General features: G+C 36.1%; 1 protein-coding gene and 1 long non-coding RNA gene across 4 annotated transcripts; both read right to left on the bottom strand.

The window, feature by feature from the left end:
- Nucleotides 1-1805: 1805 nt before the first annotated feature.
- Nucleotides 1806-18263, bottom strand: LOC311283626 (C-C motif chemokine 8-like). 3 transcript variants are annotated; one of them, XM_084398150.1, is made up of 4 exons: nucleotides 18043-18263; nucleotides 2335-2461; nucleotides 2184-2251; nucleotides 1806-2098 (listed from the first exon to the last, which is right to left on the bottom strand). In XM_084398150.1, exons 1-4 carry the CDS (start codon nucleotides 18119-18121, stop codon nucleotides 2076-2078), a joined length of 297 nt encoding a protein of 98 aa, XP_084254276.1. In that variant the 5' UTR covers nucleotides 18122-18263; the 3' UTR covers nucleotides 1806-2075. The 3 variants fall into 3 exon arrangements, with proteins under 3 accessions (XP_084254276.1, XP_084254275.1, XP_084254277.1); XM_084398149.1 differs by lacking the exon at nucleotides 18043-18263 and adding an exon at nucleotides 3396-3615 and having other exon boundaries at nucleotides 1812-2098; XM_084398151.1 differs by lacking the exon at nucleotides 18043-18263 and adding an exon at nucleotides 3041-3369 and having other exon boundaries at nucleotides 1823-2098.
- On the bottom strand, nucleotides 6930-8540 carry LOC311284385. Its single transcript, XR_014626206.1, has 3 exons — nucleotides 8377-8540; nucleotides 7825-7951; nucleotides 6930-7720 (listed from the first exon to the last, which is right to left on the bottom strand). It is a non-coding gene; the product is annotated as an uncharacterized lncRNA (long non-coding RNA).
- Nucleotides 18264-18564: the final 301 nt, after the last annotated feature.

Raw genomic sequence — 18564 nt, 5'->3', positions numbered from 1 at the left:
AGACCATAAAGATTGAAATTTAAGACCTACACGACGCGATATCCAAGTTAGATAGATATACCTCGGGATCAGTAGAGTATCTATCTATCTATCTATCTATCTATCTATCTATCTATCTATCTATCTATCTATCTATCTATCTATCTATCTATCTATCTATCTATCTATCTTTTAAGTTTAAGTTTTATGTCGAAAAACAGCAAATAACAAATTGATTAGCATCAATATGCACTTTTTGTTTACGTAAACATTAAAATACCATTAAAAAGGGTGGCCAGATTTTAAAAAAGTGTCTTGCAACGTGTTATCTACTAACATGTACAAGTTCAAATAAAGTTTTGACAAAAAAAGTCCATTTACACATTAGCTTATATTTATTAGTAGTGTTTGGGTGCACCCCCATCCTTCATGTTGACTGAGCTTTCAATGTTGTTATGGAAAGGGGTGATTGGTTGGTTCCTGTCGCATGACCTGCGGTGCGTTTGCGGCTTTCTGAAAAGTTTAGATTTTTTTTCATCTCGTTGCGCCTGGTAAAAAAAAAATAGCGCGTCGCTTCAATTATGAGCGCGCTTACCGCGCGCCTACATTTGAACAAACTTGAGCACGCAAAAGACGCGATATGTGAACAGCCTCTGGCGAGCTAACGTTAGCTCATATCAAGCCACGAGCTATTGGTAGCACGCGTGCGACGTGTCTGAGTGAGATTCCTGCTCTAGGGCTCCGCTTTGTAGGCTACAACTCGATACTTTTTTGCTACTTTGTAATAACTTTCTGCGGCCAGCGTTTCTGGAAATGAACGAGGGTAAACACTTTTTTAGAGTTGACTAAATGAAATTTAAGACCTAGGATGAAAATCTGGCCGTTTTTAAAGCCTTAAATTTAAAGGTCAGAATTTTAGACTTTTTAAGACCCCGCGGAAACCCTGCTGTAAAACCGTAACTCAAAACCGACAACAAAAAAGATCTCCTGATAAAGTCAACTGAAACAACCTTTAGATTCGCCATATCGGGTTTGTCAGCGATGAAAACTGTATTTCAACACCTGCTCGTGCAGTGTCTTGTGAACTAGGTAAATACATTTTCTCACCACAAAGAGTATAGCAGTAGGCTACTACAAGAAAATACTAAAACAAGTAACGTTACCGTGTTATTACGTTTTTAATGACATTCAGAACCGTGGTATAGGCCTATTAAAGTAGGCTACCATTTCACATGGAACTGCCAGAGTAGGCTACTTTTTTTTAAAGGTAATTTTGAGGAACTGTGTCATTAATAAGTCTTTTAAAGATACCTAAGCCCATAGTTACATTAATATAAAATAACTTATTTACCCATTTTTGAATGTCTTGTTTGGGGATGTGTGTAGCCTACCGTACGTATGCAAAGTTGTTATTTGCTTCATGTTCATTTCTGTTTTTGTTTTATGAATTCCATAACATCTTTCATTTGTTTAGTTGCTGGCCAAGTAATCACCGGTTGATTAATTGCATGGCCTTCTCTGTGCATTAATGCTTTTCTCCACTAGACAGCGCACATTCTATTACTGAAACACAATATAGGCCTATGTAGTATGTAGAGAAATATTTAACCCAAAAACGAAAATTCTCTTATAATTGGCAAACTATCAGTATACTGATCTGTTTTCCCCCATTCAATTACAGTCAATGGAAACTGAAACTTTCAAACTTCAAAAGGACAAAAAAAAAAGTATCATTACTCACAAAAGAGAGAACGTAATTCTGATTTGTAATGACACGAGGATGAGTAAAGAATGACAGAATGTTCCTATTTTGGTGAACTATTTATTTAATGATTCAGCTTAAATATAATTAAATACAGTCTAAACTGTTACAGAGAAAAGGCTGGATGTTTGTGTGAAAGAGTAAGCAGTTTAATTTTTTCTTCAAAAGTGCATTTTAATTTAAAGCAATTAAGTGAAACATATTTTAACATTCACATAAGCTAAGGGTATCTAATGGTGCTTTTTTGATTAAATAAACTTACATAATATATATTCTCTTTTTTTAATATATATATATATAGATAGATTTGCAGCATCTTTAGGCCTCCATTGGCTCAGTCCTCAATCTCCTTCAGACCTGAAAGAAAGATGATCACATTATAAGTGTTTTTTATCAATACATAAGCATCATATTAAGATGTCATATTAATTTAGGGCCGTACCTTTCAGTCTGAATTGAATCCAGCGCGCTGTTGGATCAGAGCAGTACTTGTCTTTCTCTGTGTAGAATCTGCAGGACAGATATACAGTACCACTGAAATGAACACAATATCAGGCATATAAAACTGTGAAATGTGTGTAGAGAGAGCTTACACTATAGCATCCACACACGGACTCAGAGCATTCTGATGCCTGTATCCAATCAGTTTAACTTCAGGAGGGATTCTTCCCTTCGACACTTCCTTACAGCAAGTCACTCCAACTCTAGTGGGCCGACGATCTGAAAGAGAGACAGAGATTGAAATCTCCAAAGCACTTGTACTGTGCGAGTGTGCGTACTGTATACAGTATGTGTGAAAACAAGACGATCTTGATCTTGATAAGGGCTCCATTAAAGAAAACAAAACTGCTATAGTTCAACACAATCTATAGTAATGGATTCACCATCATTAAAGAGATAGTCCACCAAAAAATGAAAAATCTGTCATAATTTACTCACCCTGATGTTTTCTTCTGCTGAACAAAACAATATTTTGAAAAATGTCCCATTGACTTCTATTGTATTTTTAAACAGAAACTGTTTAGCTTCTAACTCTCTTTAAAATATCTTCTTTTGTCTTCCACAGAAGAAAGTAAGTCAACAACATGAGGATGAGTAAATGATGACAGATTTTCATCTTTGGGTGGACTATGCCTTTGGAGTATGAAAGCAGGTTGGTGTGAATTAAATGGATCATAAATGCAAAATCTGAGTTTAAATATATAAAAAGTTCATTAAAATCAGCAGATCCATAATAATCAGTACCAAAGGCTCTTATAAAAATACAAATCCAATGATAAAAAAAATCCCAAAACTTACAGTTGACTTGCTGCGCAGTAACACACACAAGAACCATCATCATCAGAGCTAATTTCCAGCAGAGATGCATGATGTTTGCTCAAAATATTCACAAAACCAGAAGAGGAAGACATAGATTCTGTTTTGAAGGTTCTATCTAGACTCATATCCTTTTATATGGTATTGTTCAAGACAGGATATTGACTTCCTTTGCATCTCTAACCAGTAAGAGTAGCCTGCAGACCGAATGTGACAAACCAGTTGAATTCATGATCACAGCATTATGATATCCTGCAAATTAAGGGTTCTTCCAAAGGTTTCTCATAATCAGCAGAAACAGTATCATTGACTGTGTGCTGCATGTTTAGTTACTTACAGTTGCCCAGTGCACCAGTGAAGCATCCAATGAGGATGACCAGAACAGTGACGGTGATGAGTCTAGGAGTCCAGGCCATAGCTCTCGGTGTCCAGATCACAGGTGTTGGTCAGTTAGTTGGTGTTGATTATGTATGTTTGTTATTATGAGGAGGTCTTTTAAGAGATGTACAATAGCAGTCAGAAGGAATAATGCGTCACAAACTTACCACCACCCTTTGCCAAGTCATTGCATCGAGTGATCATCAACTCTCAAGCATTCACACCTCTCACCCACAAAACAGTCAGTTTTACCCGTCAGCATAATTTATGAGAAACCAATATCCCCTCTTAGAAAAAAATGCAATAACAAAACAGACGTAGGTCTAAATAAATTTAGTTTAGGGGTTATGTTTCTGCAGGTGAAAACACACAACTTGAAGCTGATGTGTTGATCTCCACTTGATGTCCTTTACCTCAATGGATTTGTTGACATTTATTTATTGATGGTTTGTCAAGAAGTAATTTTTGTCATCTATAACTAGGTGTCTTCAACCATTTTTTTCCTCATAAACATTTCAAGCACACGCTCATTTCCACCACATCTCACATTATGTATTGTTTAATATCAAATGTTTCTAAGACAGTTTGAATGTGACCTGTAACAGAAAAAATAAATAAAAAATTAAAATTCTGTTAGTTTAAATAAAAATCAACCCCTTGGACATAAAAGCACGTGACATTAAAGGAACGTCCAACTATTATGATGTTTTCAATATTAAAAGATATCAAAAGATGTGGATTTTAAAACGGATAGATTATAAGGTAGGCTAATGCTGGCAAGTATTCAGTGAAGTGATCGATGCCCATGAGTGTGTTATGTTGATGTTTTAGTTCTAATATTCAAACCGAAAGCCAGCCTAAGCTTTTGACGGATGTGATAATGTGTGTGTGGGGTGAACTATGCTTGATCGTTGGGTTATTAGGAAACATGCTGGAGACGTTTAAAATGCTTACAAGGAAAGGAGTGGTTTTGATGCACAAAGTTGTTTTTATTGTTAAACCCATGAAAATGTAAAATAAAATATAGAATAATAGTGAAAAATCACTATTTAAAACTGTTGTTCCATTATTACTGCTTAGTGTTTACTTATTTACTTCCTTCCTTCCTTAATTAAGCTGTGAAGATGTTAATGACTTAAATTAACATATATGAGTATGTGGAAAAAAATCGAAAAGGACTTTTTCATTGTCAACACTCAATTTCATAAGATACCAATAATAAGAGTACCAACTTATTCATACAATTTAGCATTTGATTATGGGTAAAATGTACATAAGTAGCACAAGGAAGGACATGCATAATCATCAACCAACTGCTAATGTAAGAATAAAGATGCTAAAGAGAAAAGGTGTCATCGTTTCTGACAGTGACCTCTTGCACACATTCAGAAACATCAACCACAAGCAAAACCAGTTGTTGCTGATCATAGTTTATTTGTAGTTTCAGATTGCACTTGTTCATTTGCATAATCAACACAAAAGTTTCCAGGTTTGCTCTCATACAAATCAGTCTTAATTTTACTCAGACTTGTGTCACCCTTCTTAACACAGTCCATTACATTTAGCGAAATATATTTCAATGTGAAATATAATATATAAGCTAATAATTTATTTAAACACATTTGTTCTAAAACAGTTTCACTATTATTCAGTGTATGAATAAATTTAATAAATTAAGAACTTTCACTGTCAAACTACATATGTATTCGACAACATACATTTTAAATATTCAATTTGAATACACCTAATTTACTAACCATCACATTAAATATTTTCAAAATACAACGGCAAAATCTCTTAAACTTTAGAAATGTTTTTTAAAACAAGGAACTACTTGTAGATGTGGTCTCATTATGAGTTTGCTTTTAGATGTTCATGATTCATGATCTGTCAGTTGATTGGGAAGATCCTCCCACAGGAGTGAGTTTACTGATAGATGATGCTGGTGGTGGCGTGGAAGTCAGGCTTTGTTTTTTTGAGCTCTGCTGTAAAACAAAAGAAAAACAAAAAAACAATGTGAATACAAGAATACTATGCTAAATATGCAACACTTTATAAGATTCTGTTGTCACAAAGTCAGGTATGTTTCACCACACTTGTTGGGTTTAACTTACAAAAGCTTCTTAGCTTCCTCCCTCACCCATGGTAGTGTCCAATCAAGACAGAAATCTCCTCGTTTAGTCTCAAAGCTGTTAAAGAGAATGAAAAAGTTAAAACAGAAATCTAGCATCAGATGCTGTTGATCTCTAATCATGACATGTTTTCTTTAGAGAAGAACTGGGATTCTTACACAACGGCCTTCACACATGGAAGACTTTGTTTTTGCAGCCTGAAACCGATGATAGGATAAGTAAACTTGGCTCGAGTTAGTCTGGAGACGACTCTACAGCATGTGATCACCTTCTCATCAGCACCTGCTGAGATTGAAGAACAAGGTAAACCTCAATATTCTGCACCGTTCCATCAGATATAATAATATACAAACAGTTTCAAGCACTTTACCTGTTATAGTCCAGATCACAGATGCAAAAACCAAAACAGCCAAACTCCTCATGAGGATCCTTTGTGTCTCCATTGTCACAGTCGATCTTCAACTTTCACTGCTTGTGTCTGAGAGATTATATTCAAGACTCTCACTAGTTCACCTTAAATAGTCAATAAAGCAGAACTTAAACTGCATGGTACTCATCCTGTCCGTTTATTTTTGTAGATGATTTCATCATTGTTCTGTTTCATCACCATATCTGTTCATTCTCCATAACTGTCAAATACTTCTGAAATGCTAGACGCTGTCATCCTTTAATAACAAAGTTTAACACATCCATTACTGAAAGCCATTTTCAAAAATAAATATATAAAAACTAAATCAATATATTTATGAAAATATTAAACTATATAATACAATTAACTGATACACAGAATAAAAAGTGGTTAGTGATAGTTCACCCACAATGAAAATTCTGTCATTATTTAATCACAGTACATTGTGATGTTTCAGGTTTGCTGCGATGCTTTCATGATCGTGTTCTGAGGTCATAAATAAATGTGCTTCATAATCTGAGAATGTGTTTGTTCTCAGGTACTGACTAAATAAATGAGCATTCTTAGACACGTTTGACTGTCATTAGTCTGGTGGAAGATGATGCACAGTTCCCATCATTAGAGTGTTGTAGAGAAATGGAACGTATGACTCTGCTGTTTCATCTGACAGTCATAGGGTTTTAGTGTGTGTGTGTGTTCGTTCATCTCCATTACTGTGACCTCTGGGTTAAATCTCTGCAGGTAGCCTACTTCAGAAACACACACTACACCCAGATTACACACAAAGTCCCTCCCTATGGTCGGATGGTTTCAAATCAATTTGTAAGATGTCACTAACAACTTGTCAAGGCCTCAGGCCTTTGTTCAAAGGTAAAGATCAGCAGAATTCCAGAAATAAAATGACACGAGTAATCTTGTATTAAATATGATTCCACAATATTTTTATTAAAGTTTACATTCATAATGCATCCAATAAACTTTTGTAAGCACTTCAAGACATTTAACTGATATATTTGTAATAATTTAGAGAAGAAAAGAGAAATAATATTAGGAAAATAAATATGTTACTTTGTTAAAAAATAAATAAAACATTGAACAAACAAAAAGCAGTACTCCTTGCAATTGTGTAATATATTAAATTCTAAAAAGAAAATAAAGGTTTATAAATTAAGCATTATAAATAAAACTAAGACATTTATATTTCAAAAAGAAATAAAAAGATAAAGGAATAACCGGACTTAGACTGCACAGCAGCTAAGTGTGAAAGCAAACCACAGATTGTTTCCTTTGTGAAATATGTTCAACATGTTTTTCCCAGCGTAGAAGAGAGTGTATTAAAGTGTAGCTTGACTGACTGACACGAATGGTAAAGTGTGGCTGGTGAAGACCAAGTTCAAATCCCCATGTGTGTCGTTAAAGATTTAGTATAATCTTCAGTATAATCTTCACATATGACACCTCTCTGTTGAATAAGAAAAGAAGAAAAACAGGTTAGGAAGTGGCCCTTTACATGATACATATGCCAGTATACAGTAGATTGTGTTGGTATAAACCTTGCGAGAAGAGGTTGTCATATTATATTCAGTTCAGCTGTTCTGTATTACTCCTAACGCACTCCACAGGTTAAAAAAAAAAAAAAAAAAAAGTAAGCTGTAAATTCTAACCTTTTTTAGATTATTCATCCTTCTACTGAGCCATTTAGCTTTAGGATCGATGCAGTACAATATATTGTCATCAGTCAACCTGTAAAAATGAAATGGAGAAATGCATTTAGACTGCAGATATTGGCACAATAAAATGCTCTTTGACAAGAAGAGATTCCTTTGAATGTTGCTGGACTGACTTACACTACGGCCGCAGCACATTTGCCTTTTGCTGAAAAGATGTAACATTTTGTGATTTTGATTCTTGGATTTTCTAATGTGAGCGTATCCTCTTTGCAGCATATTGGCTTTTTAGAGTCTTGAGAGGTCACTGCAAAACAGACAGAAAAACATCCATAAATAATGGTTTCCCATTTAGTTTGATTTCAAAAGCTATTGATTCTTTATGGTGTTTGGTTGTATAAATAACACTGTTCAAGTCTAACACTTGGGGAAAAAAAGAGCCCATCTTTTTTCCATTAAAATATGTAAGAATCATTAAAACAAGATAATTTTATATGTGAAGCAAACCTACGCAAAATATTAAGACTTAAAGAACATATCTTAGATTTTTCTTAACCCACTGGAATTTTTATTTTATTTTTTCTTGGTTTAAGCATGAATCTAAAATAATTTAATGAGATTTATGCCTAAAACATCATAAACATTTTTCCAATCTGATAAGAAATATAAAACTTTTTTTTTAATTAAACTTTTTGTGTGGAGAATGTAGGAGAATAGGAGAAGGAAACTCACCTCCTGATGTAAACGCACACAGGAACACAACCAAACAAATCATAACCATCAGTCGTTGAGATGCTGAGTACAGGTGCATGATTTCTGAGGGATCTTGTGTGCTGTGAAATTCCACAAATGGTTTACTGCTCTTGGGCCGCTCTTGCTTTTTATGTCCTAGAAAAAAGGGAAGTATTGTCATTCTTCATGCTTCCTATGAATAAAGCGAATGGAATAACTTACACCATAGTTAGTCATTCTGTTAATCATGCACAAAATAAAAAAAAAAATTCTTAGGATAAACATTTACAGATATCAGTTGTTGCTTAATTATTTGATATGACAAATCATGGACGACAGGAATGATTTAAGAGTATCGTCATAGGGTTTCTCTGAAATTTGTCATTTGTCAAGCCTCAAATCAGGACATGTGAAAGGAGTGTAAAATACAGGACTGAATACTGGGACATCAAGTCACCCTAGTCTGATGATGCTGTGTCACTGTTCTTTTGCAAGAATGAGCTAATCAGAGGAAAACGTTTAGAATTAAAGGGGTGGTTGAGTATGATTTCACTTTTCTAACTCTAGTTAGTGTGTAATGTTGCTTTTTGAGAATAAACAACATCTGCAAAGTTACAACACTCAAAGTTCAAAGCAAAGGGAGATTATTTGCTTTTAAAGAAATCGTTTTTTAAGGAATACTACAACAAACGGCTGGTAGGGACTACACAACATCACCAACCCTAAAATTGACATAAACCCCGCCCCCTGGGAACACGCAGTCCATGTTGAGATTGAGAAGAGGAAGAGTTGTAGTCCAGTACATTTGTGAGTCAGCTCAAACTGTAGCATCCGTCTTTTCACAAGAAACAGAAAGTCACTCTGTGTGCATCTCACAACAGTTCCTATACGAGCGATTTATAGATTAGCATGACAGAATATGCTAACTGAAGATAGTTAACTCCACATCAGCAACATGAATTCAAGGCAGAACAGTTTCTGTCATTTAGTGTGTTTGTCTGCGTGAGGTAATCGGAGCTGCTAACACACGAGCTCTTGAAACCATTCATTTAAAATGCCAGACACAAAACGGTGCGTTTTTGCTATCCCTCAAAAAGTGACAACTTTAACATGCTATATAAAAATATCTGTGGGGTATTTGGAGCTTAAACTTCACACACACACTCTGGGGACATCAGATATTTATTTTACATCTTGTGAAAAGGGCATTATACCACCCCTTTAAGTAACTGTATCAAAACAGATCAACTCTGTGAACATGTGTATTATATTATTACATTATACAATAAAAAAACAACAATAATAATTAAACACTATTAGTGTTGCACGGTGTACCGATACTTCAAAAGTATCGCGATACTCGGAAATTAAAAACGTCACGATACCTAAATTTATCAGTATCGATACTTAAAAAAAAAAAAAAAAAAAAAACCTCCCTTTGGACGTCTGTGTTTTTTCCTGACGCACGCAGCAAAGAAGCTGCCGCTGTTAGTGTCATGTGACAAAACACTGTACAGCGAGATGGCTGCATGTGCCAGATTTGTAAGGCCGGCGGCACACTGGCTGCGTGTCGTGTCCGTTTTTATTTCGGCTCCCATGTTAACTGCCTGCGTGACAAGCGGAAAACGCGTTCATGCTAGAAATAGAACCGACGCCTATTTTGCACGCGTCACGCAAGCGTGTTCGAAGCGTTCCCAGGCAAAATAGAATAGGAAAAGATGTTTCTATGTCATTTTGACACGAATACATATTAATAAATGACATTTTGATGTTTGAAAGTTTTGACAAATACAATATAAATGTAATTTAAAAAAATATTATCGATTTTCAAATATTGCACCTCTCAATACAGAACGAATTATTCTGTAGCCTACACTGCCGACGTTGTCTTTGCTGCTATATATTTATGTTTAACATTAAAGGGATAGTTCGCCCAAAAATGAAAATTCGGTCATCATTTACTCACCCTCAAGTTGTTTCAAACCTGTATGAATTTCTTTTTTCTGCTGAACACAAAAGAAAATATTTTGAAAAATGTCGGTAACCAAACAGTTGATGGACCCCGTTGACTTCCATAGTATTTTTTTTTCCTACTATGGAAAACAATGGGGTCCATCAACTGTTTGGTTACCGACATTTTTCAAAATATTTTCTTTTGTGTTCAGCAGAAAAAAGAAATTCATACAGGTTTGAAACAACTTGAGGGTCAGTAAATGATGACCGAATTTTCATTTTTGGGCGAACTATCCCTTTAAGTATAGGCCTTCCACAACTCTCTCCCCACATGTCAAATATATCACACCAATGAGGCTTATCATATGTTACCAATATTAAACATTGTTTAATATAATAACTGTTCATATTTTTATTCAAAGTTCAGAATCAAGATAAAGCTCTTATGTTTCTTATGATAAATGAGATAATGCTGCTAAATTTATAAAAAAAAATTACCTTGAATGTCATTGCTCTAATTTATTTTTTATATTTTGATATTTCATATTTTGTTCAAATGTTTAATATATCTGCTGTTCATATGTTCATTTATTAGTGTGTTATATGATTAGAATGTTGTCCCGGTTTTAAAATAAAGCACAGCAATGATATTTGAGAGTGTTTCTCCCTTTTCAGGAAAAAAGTATCGAAAAAGTATCGAAATCGCAATACTTGACTTGGTATCGGTATCGAAACAATAATTTTGGTATCGTGACAACACTAAACACTATATATGCAACTAAAGGACATCAGTATTATAAAAGTAAACTAAAACTTATAACAATTTGACAAGTGTCTTCGGCTAGTGTGAAATCACACCACAACATGTTTCCTTCGGGCAACTCGCTCAGGCACTGAATCGTTTGGAGCGACGTGTCACTCTGTAAAACCGTAACTCAAAACCGACAACAAAAAAGATCTCCAGATAAAGTCCACTGAAACAACCTTTTGTCAGCGATGAAAACTGTATTTGTATTAGGTTCAACACCTGCTCGTGCAGCGTCTTGTGAACGAGGTAAATACATTTTCTCACCACAAAGAGTAACAAAACACTGAAAATACTAAAACTAAATACTAAAACAAGTACCGTGTTATTATGTTTTTAATGACATTCAGAACCATGGTATAGGCTATTAAAGTAGGCTACCATGTCACATGGACCTGTTCCTTTGAGGAACTGTGTCATTAATAAGTATTTTAAACATACCTAAGCCCATAGTTACATTAATATAATATAACTTCCCAATTTTTGAATGTCTTGTTTGGGGATGTGTGTACCGTACGAATGCAAAGTTGTTATTTGCTTCATGTTCGTTTCTGTTTTTGTTTTATGAATTCCATAACATCTTTCATTTGTTGAATTGCTGGCCAAGTAATCACCGGTTGACTTTGTCAACCCAATCGAGTATCCCCAGAGTGCAGTCTGGATGATTGGGGCGGGGCGACACATTAAGGAGGGGCTACATGTGTCGCTCCGCCCACCCCCAAGTTCATTGGTTTATAATACAGCAATCTTATTGGCGTGGACGCTTGAGGCATGAGCATGTGCATTCCTTTATGTACGAGTTTATGAATGATCTACTACGCTGTTTGGCCATACTACAGAAATATTAAGTGATAACCATGGCGATTTCAATAATCAATTGGATAATGTTTTGATTAACTTAATTACGAGTTGTGTGAACAGTTAATACGACTTAATAAGTTAGATGAAGTTACTGTACAACAAACATATGTCTTCATGCGGGCAGACCACCGTGTAATGTAGCCTACGTGCAGCTAAATCTGGGGAACGAATTCTTCATTCGTGGCCATGATATGTTGGCTATATAGCCTATACCTAGGTCTATATCAAGTGTCAAAATGATCTGTATAGCGCTCAATTCACATCGTTTTAAAGCAGCTTTTCAAAAAGTTATATAGGCCAATATAAGCTTTAATATTGAGCAGTTCAGGGCTGGGAGTTATAAAGAAATATGTTGCTGATATAAATGATACAATGTTTGAGATTTAGCTATATTATATTTATTAATTTACCCATCAGATAAGTCAGTGCCACTTTAATAATAATAATAATAATAATAATTCATTACATTTATATAGCGCTTTTTCTCAGCACTCTAAGCACTTTACATAGAAAGGGGGGGATTCTCCTCAACCACCACCAATGAGCAGCATCCACCTGGATGATGCGACAGCAGCCATATTGCGCCAGAACGCCCACCACACACCAGCTTACTGGTGGAGAGGAGACAGAGTGATGAAGCCAATCAGTATATGGGGATGATTATGAGGCCATGATGGACAGAAGCCACTGGGCAAATTTGGCCATGATGTGCCAGGGTTACACCCCTACTCTTTCGAAAGACATCCTGGGATTTTTAATGACCACAGAGAGTCAGGACCTCGGTTTTACATCTCATCCGAAGGACGGTGCTCTTTGACAGTATAGTGTCCCCGTCACTATACTGGGGCATTAGGACCCACACAGACATAGGGTGAGCACCCCCTGCTGGCCTCACTAACACCTCTTCCAGCAGCAACCTGGTTTTCTCAGGAGGTCTCCCATCCAGGTACTAACCAGGCTCAGCCCTGCTTAGCTTCAGTGGGCAACCAGTCTTGGGCTACAGGGTGACATGGCTGCTTTAAGTGAGCAATGAGCATGACTGCATTAAATTACTAGCACTGCAAGGAGAGATAGCCTGTTCGACTGATAGTAGACAATATTTTCCGAATGTCATGCAGCTGGGCTCTGTAATTTTACATCATTAATCTATGCTTCTTCATTTTTCCATTAGGATCAGTGAATAAAAACAAACTCAGGATTTTACACAAATGATGATAATTCACTGTATTTCAGTAAGACACAGTTCCGAAAGTGTGTTTTATTTTATTTTAAACCACGCGTGGCAAATAAGACAATAATAGGCTACCAAATAATACCTGGCCATTGTTTGTTTTTTTGTCTTTTTTTTCATACAATGAGAATTAAAAACCCTGCAGCGCTGAAATATTATGTCGATCTATAGCAAATATTATTATTTATGTGCTCAAGAGTGTATTTAAATAATAAATATTCATATTCTCTGCTGTTTTTTTTTTTTTTTTTTGAAGTAGGCTACTGTTATATTGCACAGATTTACAGCAGTGATTTTTTTAAATAGTTAGGCTACAGCTATATGCGAGTGTTAATATTTGAAACTATGTTTATCCCGTAGACGCAGATTATAACATGAACACACAATGCGGGGGAGAATCAATAAATAATTAGATTTTTGATACCTTGATGTCACAGTCACAGATATTCGTAGCAGGCCTATATGTTAACCGACTGACAGCCTATTAGAAAACAGGAACCTTTAAAAACTATAACATAGGCCTATACAGAACCAATATAGGCCTTGGCTGGCCCTCATATTTCATTAACAGGTAAACAACAAGGAAAATTAGTTTGCCATTAAGCATTTTATTTGCACTTTGTGCCAAAAAATGCAAGCATTGGAGAACAAATCTCGTTAAAAAAAAACCAACAACAAAAACCGGTCGTGCTTTAAAATGTAAAATCAGCTGCTTGCGTTCGGGTTTGTCCGATGTTTTTTTTAATACGGTGAATTATCATAATTTGCGTAAAATTCCGAGTTTGAGCCAAGTGAATGACGCGCTAATGTAAAACAGCTCTATTAGCCTGAGGTACACTGAGGTGCTTTCACCAAGCGTTTTTAAACAATAACTTTTATTCTGTGTCTTAAAGGGGAACTTGGCAACTTTTTTAACTTAATAAAACCGCCTAGAAATCATTTGGATGGTTAAACAACCTGTTCTGGTGAAATTTGTGACTTTCCTCACTCCCCCCAGCGTCCCCCGGCGTAAAACCAACCTTGCAACATGGGGACTACCGTCCCGGTAGCGATTATTTTTTTCCCCAGGATGGTAGGGGAAGACTCATGAATATTCATTAGGGAAGTCATCCCTGATTGGTCTGATGACCTACCCCTAACCCCACCCCTAAACCTATCCGTCACTGGGGGTCTAATGACCTACCCCCTAACCCCGCCCCTAAACCTACCCGTCACTGGGGTTAAGACCGATCAGGGATGACTTCCCTAATGAATATTCATGAGTCTTCCCCTACCATCCTGGGGAAAAAAATTTGCGTCCCGGTAAGATGAAAATTAGAAGTCTCGTGAGAAGTGAGAACGAGAACAAGTGTTTTCGAGCGCGAAACACGAACTGCTTTACGGCATTTCGACATAACACACACGCCCCCCTCAATAACTAGCTATGATTACAAGCGACGATGATGGATCATTCTTCAGCAGTAGCAGCGAAAAGACAAAAGAGACGGTTTTCCGATCTTTTACCATCGTGTCAATTCTCAATTGATTTGGATTAATATGGGCGAGGGAGCGAGAGAGAGCAAGACAGTTTGAAGACGCGCGCGCGACTGGGCCTCTCTCTCTGCTCGTTCTTTCAGTAATATGCGCCCTATCGCAAGCGCAGCAGTCATATACATCACTCACCGATCAAATAAGGCTTTGGCGAGACAAAAAAATCGCTTGTGAGAGAGACGCGCGAGTGACAGAGAGACGGAGGGAGAGCAGGGAAAGGAAATGCAGCTGAAAGAATACGCTGCGTGTTTTAAATAGCGTAAAAAAATGTTTTATAACGAAACGCAATATGTGGCGGCCGGTGTTGATTCTGTGGTGCACCGCCACGAATTAGTCTATGTGTGGGAAACACTGAATGTTCTATGATAATGTGTGTAATGTATTACCCACCTCAGATATAGCACCACACAATAAAGTTGGCCAGCTCCGATAATAACAGATGCACATGAGTAGTGGTAGAAAGGGGGAGGGGCCGCAAGTGAGTTTTTTTACGACAGTGTTGTGAAATATACGCCCCACAGCTGTTGGGAGCTCGTTGAGAAAACACGCGACAACAAAAGTGAAGATCAGCGAAGAAATGGCTAGTTACCGAGTTGCCCTTTAAGTACAACAAAGCCAATAGATCTTAACTAAAATTACCATGGTAAACCGATAACAAGATACGATTAGAGTTAGCAATTAATAGTTCTTTAACACTAGAAGCCAGAATTCCATAACTACTAGAACTCATTTTGACCGCTATTCCAAACTCTATATCTTTAATGATAAATACCCAATTGAGAGATTAATGCATTTATTGTATTAGGATATCTTTTAAAAACAAAACAACACCAAACTGTACATTTAAACAAGTTTAATTATACATCTATAAATAATAATATCCGTAGATGTCCTGAACAAAATGACGGAGCAGCCTATGTTTTCATGTTTACACTGTTCGATCGCGCCCGCGCCTTACACACACACACACACACACACCATATTCCAGCATTGCAATCTTGACATCGCAGCCTGTTCATTATAGCCATAATAAAATATAATAATAAATTATATTACATATTATATTACTAACATATAAAAATTCCACTGCTCTGTTTATATAGTCAGTAGTACAATTCGTACCATTTTGTGCATGTGAAGAGGATGATTTTTTCCGTCGATATTGAAACGTGAGTGAAGTACAAAGCCTATAATAAAGAATAGTATACCATCCAAATACATTTTTTTACAGTGTGTTCAGGGGACAGGCAACTAGCAGATGTTGAGGAGATGTTTGCTGTATGTGACAAAAAATGTCTTGGCCTAAAAAACGTGTGACATCGCTTAGAGCGCCTTTTAATACGGCAAAATGGCCTTCTCTGTGCATTAATGCTCTTCTCCACTAGATGGCGCACATTCTATTACTGAAACACAAAATATATGTAGTATGTAGAGAAATATTTCACCCAAAAACGAAAATTCTCTTATAATTGACAAACTATCAGTATACTGACCTGTTTTTTCCCCATTCAATTACAGTCAATGGAGACTGAAACTTTCAAACTCAAAAAGGACTCAAAAGAAAAAGTATCATTACTCACAGAAGAGAGAAAGTAATTCTGATTTGTAATGACACGAGGATGAGTAAAGAATGACAGAATGTTCCTATTTTGGTGAACTATTTATTTAATGATTCAGCTTAAATATAATTAAATACAGTCTAAACTGTTACAGAGAAAAGGCTGGGTGTTTGTGTGAAAGAATAAGCAGTTAAATGTTTTTTTTCAAAAGTGCATTTTAATTTTAAAGCAGATAAAACAAAGCAATTAAGTGAAACATATTTTAACATTCACATAAGCTAAGGGTATCTAACGGTGCTTTTTTGATTGAATAAACTTACATAATATACATTCTCTTTTTTTATATATATAGATGGATTGATATAGATAGATAGATAGATTTGCAGCATCTTTAGGCCTACATTGGCTCAGTCCTCAATCTCCTTCAGACCTGGAGGAAAGATGATCACATTATAAGTGTTTTTTTATCAATACATAAGCATCATATTAAGATGTCATATTAATTTAGGGCCGTACCTTTCAGTCTGAACTGAATCCAGCGCGCTGTTGGATCAGAGCAGTACTTGTCTTTCTCTGTGTAGAATCTGCAGGACAGATATACAGTACCACTGAAATGAACACAATATCAGGCATATAAAACTGTGAAATGTGTGTAGAGAGAGCTTACACTATAGCATCCACACACGGACTCAGAGCATTCTGATGCCTGTATCCAATCAGTTTAACTTCAGGAGGAATTCTTCCCTTCGACACTTCCTTACAGCAAGTCACTCAAACTCTAGTGGGCCGACGATCTGAAAGAGAAACAGATTGAAATCTCCAAAGCACTTGTACTGTGCGTACTGTATACAGTATGTGTGAAAACAAGACGATCTTGATCTTGATAAGGGCTCCATTAAAGAAAACAAAACTGTGCTATAGCTAAACGCAATCTATAGTAATGGATTCACCATCATTAAAGAGATAGTCCACCAAAAAATGAAAATTCTGTCATAATTTACTCACCCTGATGTTCCAAACATGTGTGCATTTCTTTCTTCTGCTGAACAAAACAATATTTTGAAAAATGTCCCATTGACTTCTATTGTATTTTTAAACAGAAACTGTTTAGCTTCTAACTCTCTTTAAAATATCTTCTTTTGTCTTCCACAGAAGAAAGAAAGTCAACAACATGAGGATGAGTAAATGATTAATTTTCATCTTTGGGTGGACTATGCCTTTGGATTATGAAAGCAGGTTGGTGTGAATTAAATCATAAATGCAAAATCTGAGTGTAAATATAAAAAAAGTTCATTAAAATCAGCAGATCCATAATAATCAGTACCAAAGGCTCTTATAAAAATACAAATCCAATGATAAAAAAAATCCCAAAACTTACAGTTGACTTGCTGCTCAGTAACACACACAAGAACCATCATCAGAGCTAATTTCCAGCAGAGATGCATGATGTTTGCTCAAAATATTCACAAAACCAGAAGAGGAAGACGTAGATTCTGTTTTGAAGGTGCTATCTAGACTCATATCCTTTTATATGGTATTTTTCAAGACAGGATATTGACTTCCTTTGCATCTCTAACCAGTAAGAGACTGCAGACCGAATGTGACAAACCAGTTGAATTCATGATCACAGCATTATAATATCCTGCAAATTAAGGGTTCTTCCAAAGGTTTCTCATAATCAGCAGAAACAGTATCATTGACTGTGTGCTGCATGTTTAGTTACTTACAGTTGCCCTGTGCACCAGTGAAGCATCCAATGAGGATGACCAGAACAGTGACGGTGATGAGTCTAGAAGTCCAGGCCATAGCTCTCGGTGTCCAGATCACAGGTGTTGGTCAGTTAGTTGGTGTTGATTATGTATGTTTGTTATTATGAGGAGGTCTTTTAAGAGATGTACAAAAACAGTCAGAAGGAATAATGCGTCACAAACTTACCACCACCCTTTTGAAGTCATTGCATCGAGTGATCATCAACTTTCAAGCATTGACACCTCTCACCCACAAAACAGTAATTTTTAAACGTCAGCATAATTTATGAGAAACCAATATCCCCTCTTAGAAAAAAATGCAATAACAGACCACAATTAGACGTATGATGATGTGTTGATCTCCACTTGATGTCCTTTACCTCAATGGATTTGTTGACATTTATTTATTGATGGTTTGTCAAGAAGTAATTTTATATTTGTCATCTATAACTAGGTGTCTTCAACCATTTTTTTCCTCATAAACATTTCAAGCACACGCTC

Source organism: Rutilus rutilus, assembly GCF_951802725.1.
Source record: "Rutilus rutilus genome assembly, chromosome: 24".
Taxonomy (NCBI): Eukaryota; Metazoa; Chordata; class Actinopteri; order Cypriniformes; family Leuciscidae; genus Rutilus; species Rutilus rutilus.
The sequence above is the reverse complement of the archived record's forward strand: the minus strand, read 5'-3'. Positions and strand labels throughout refer to the sequence as shown.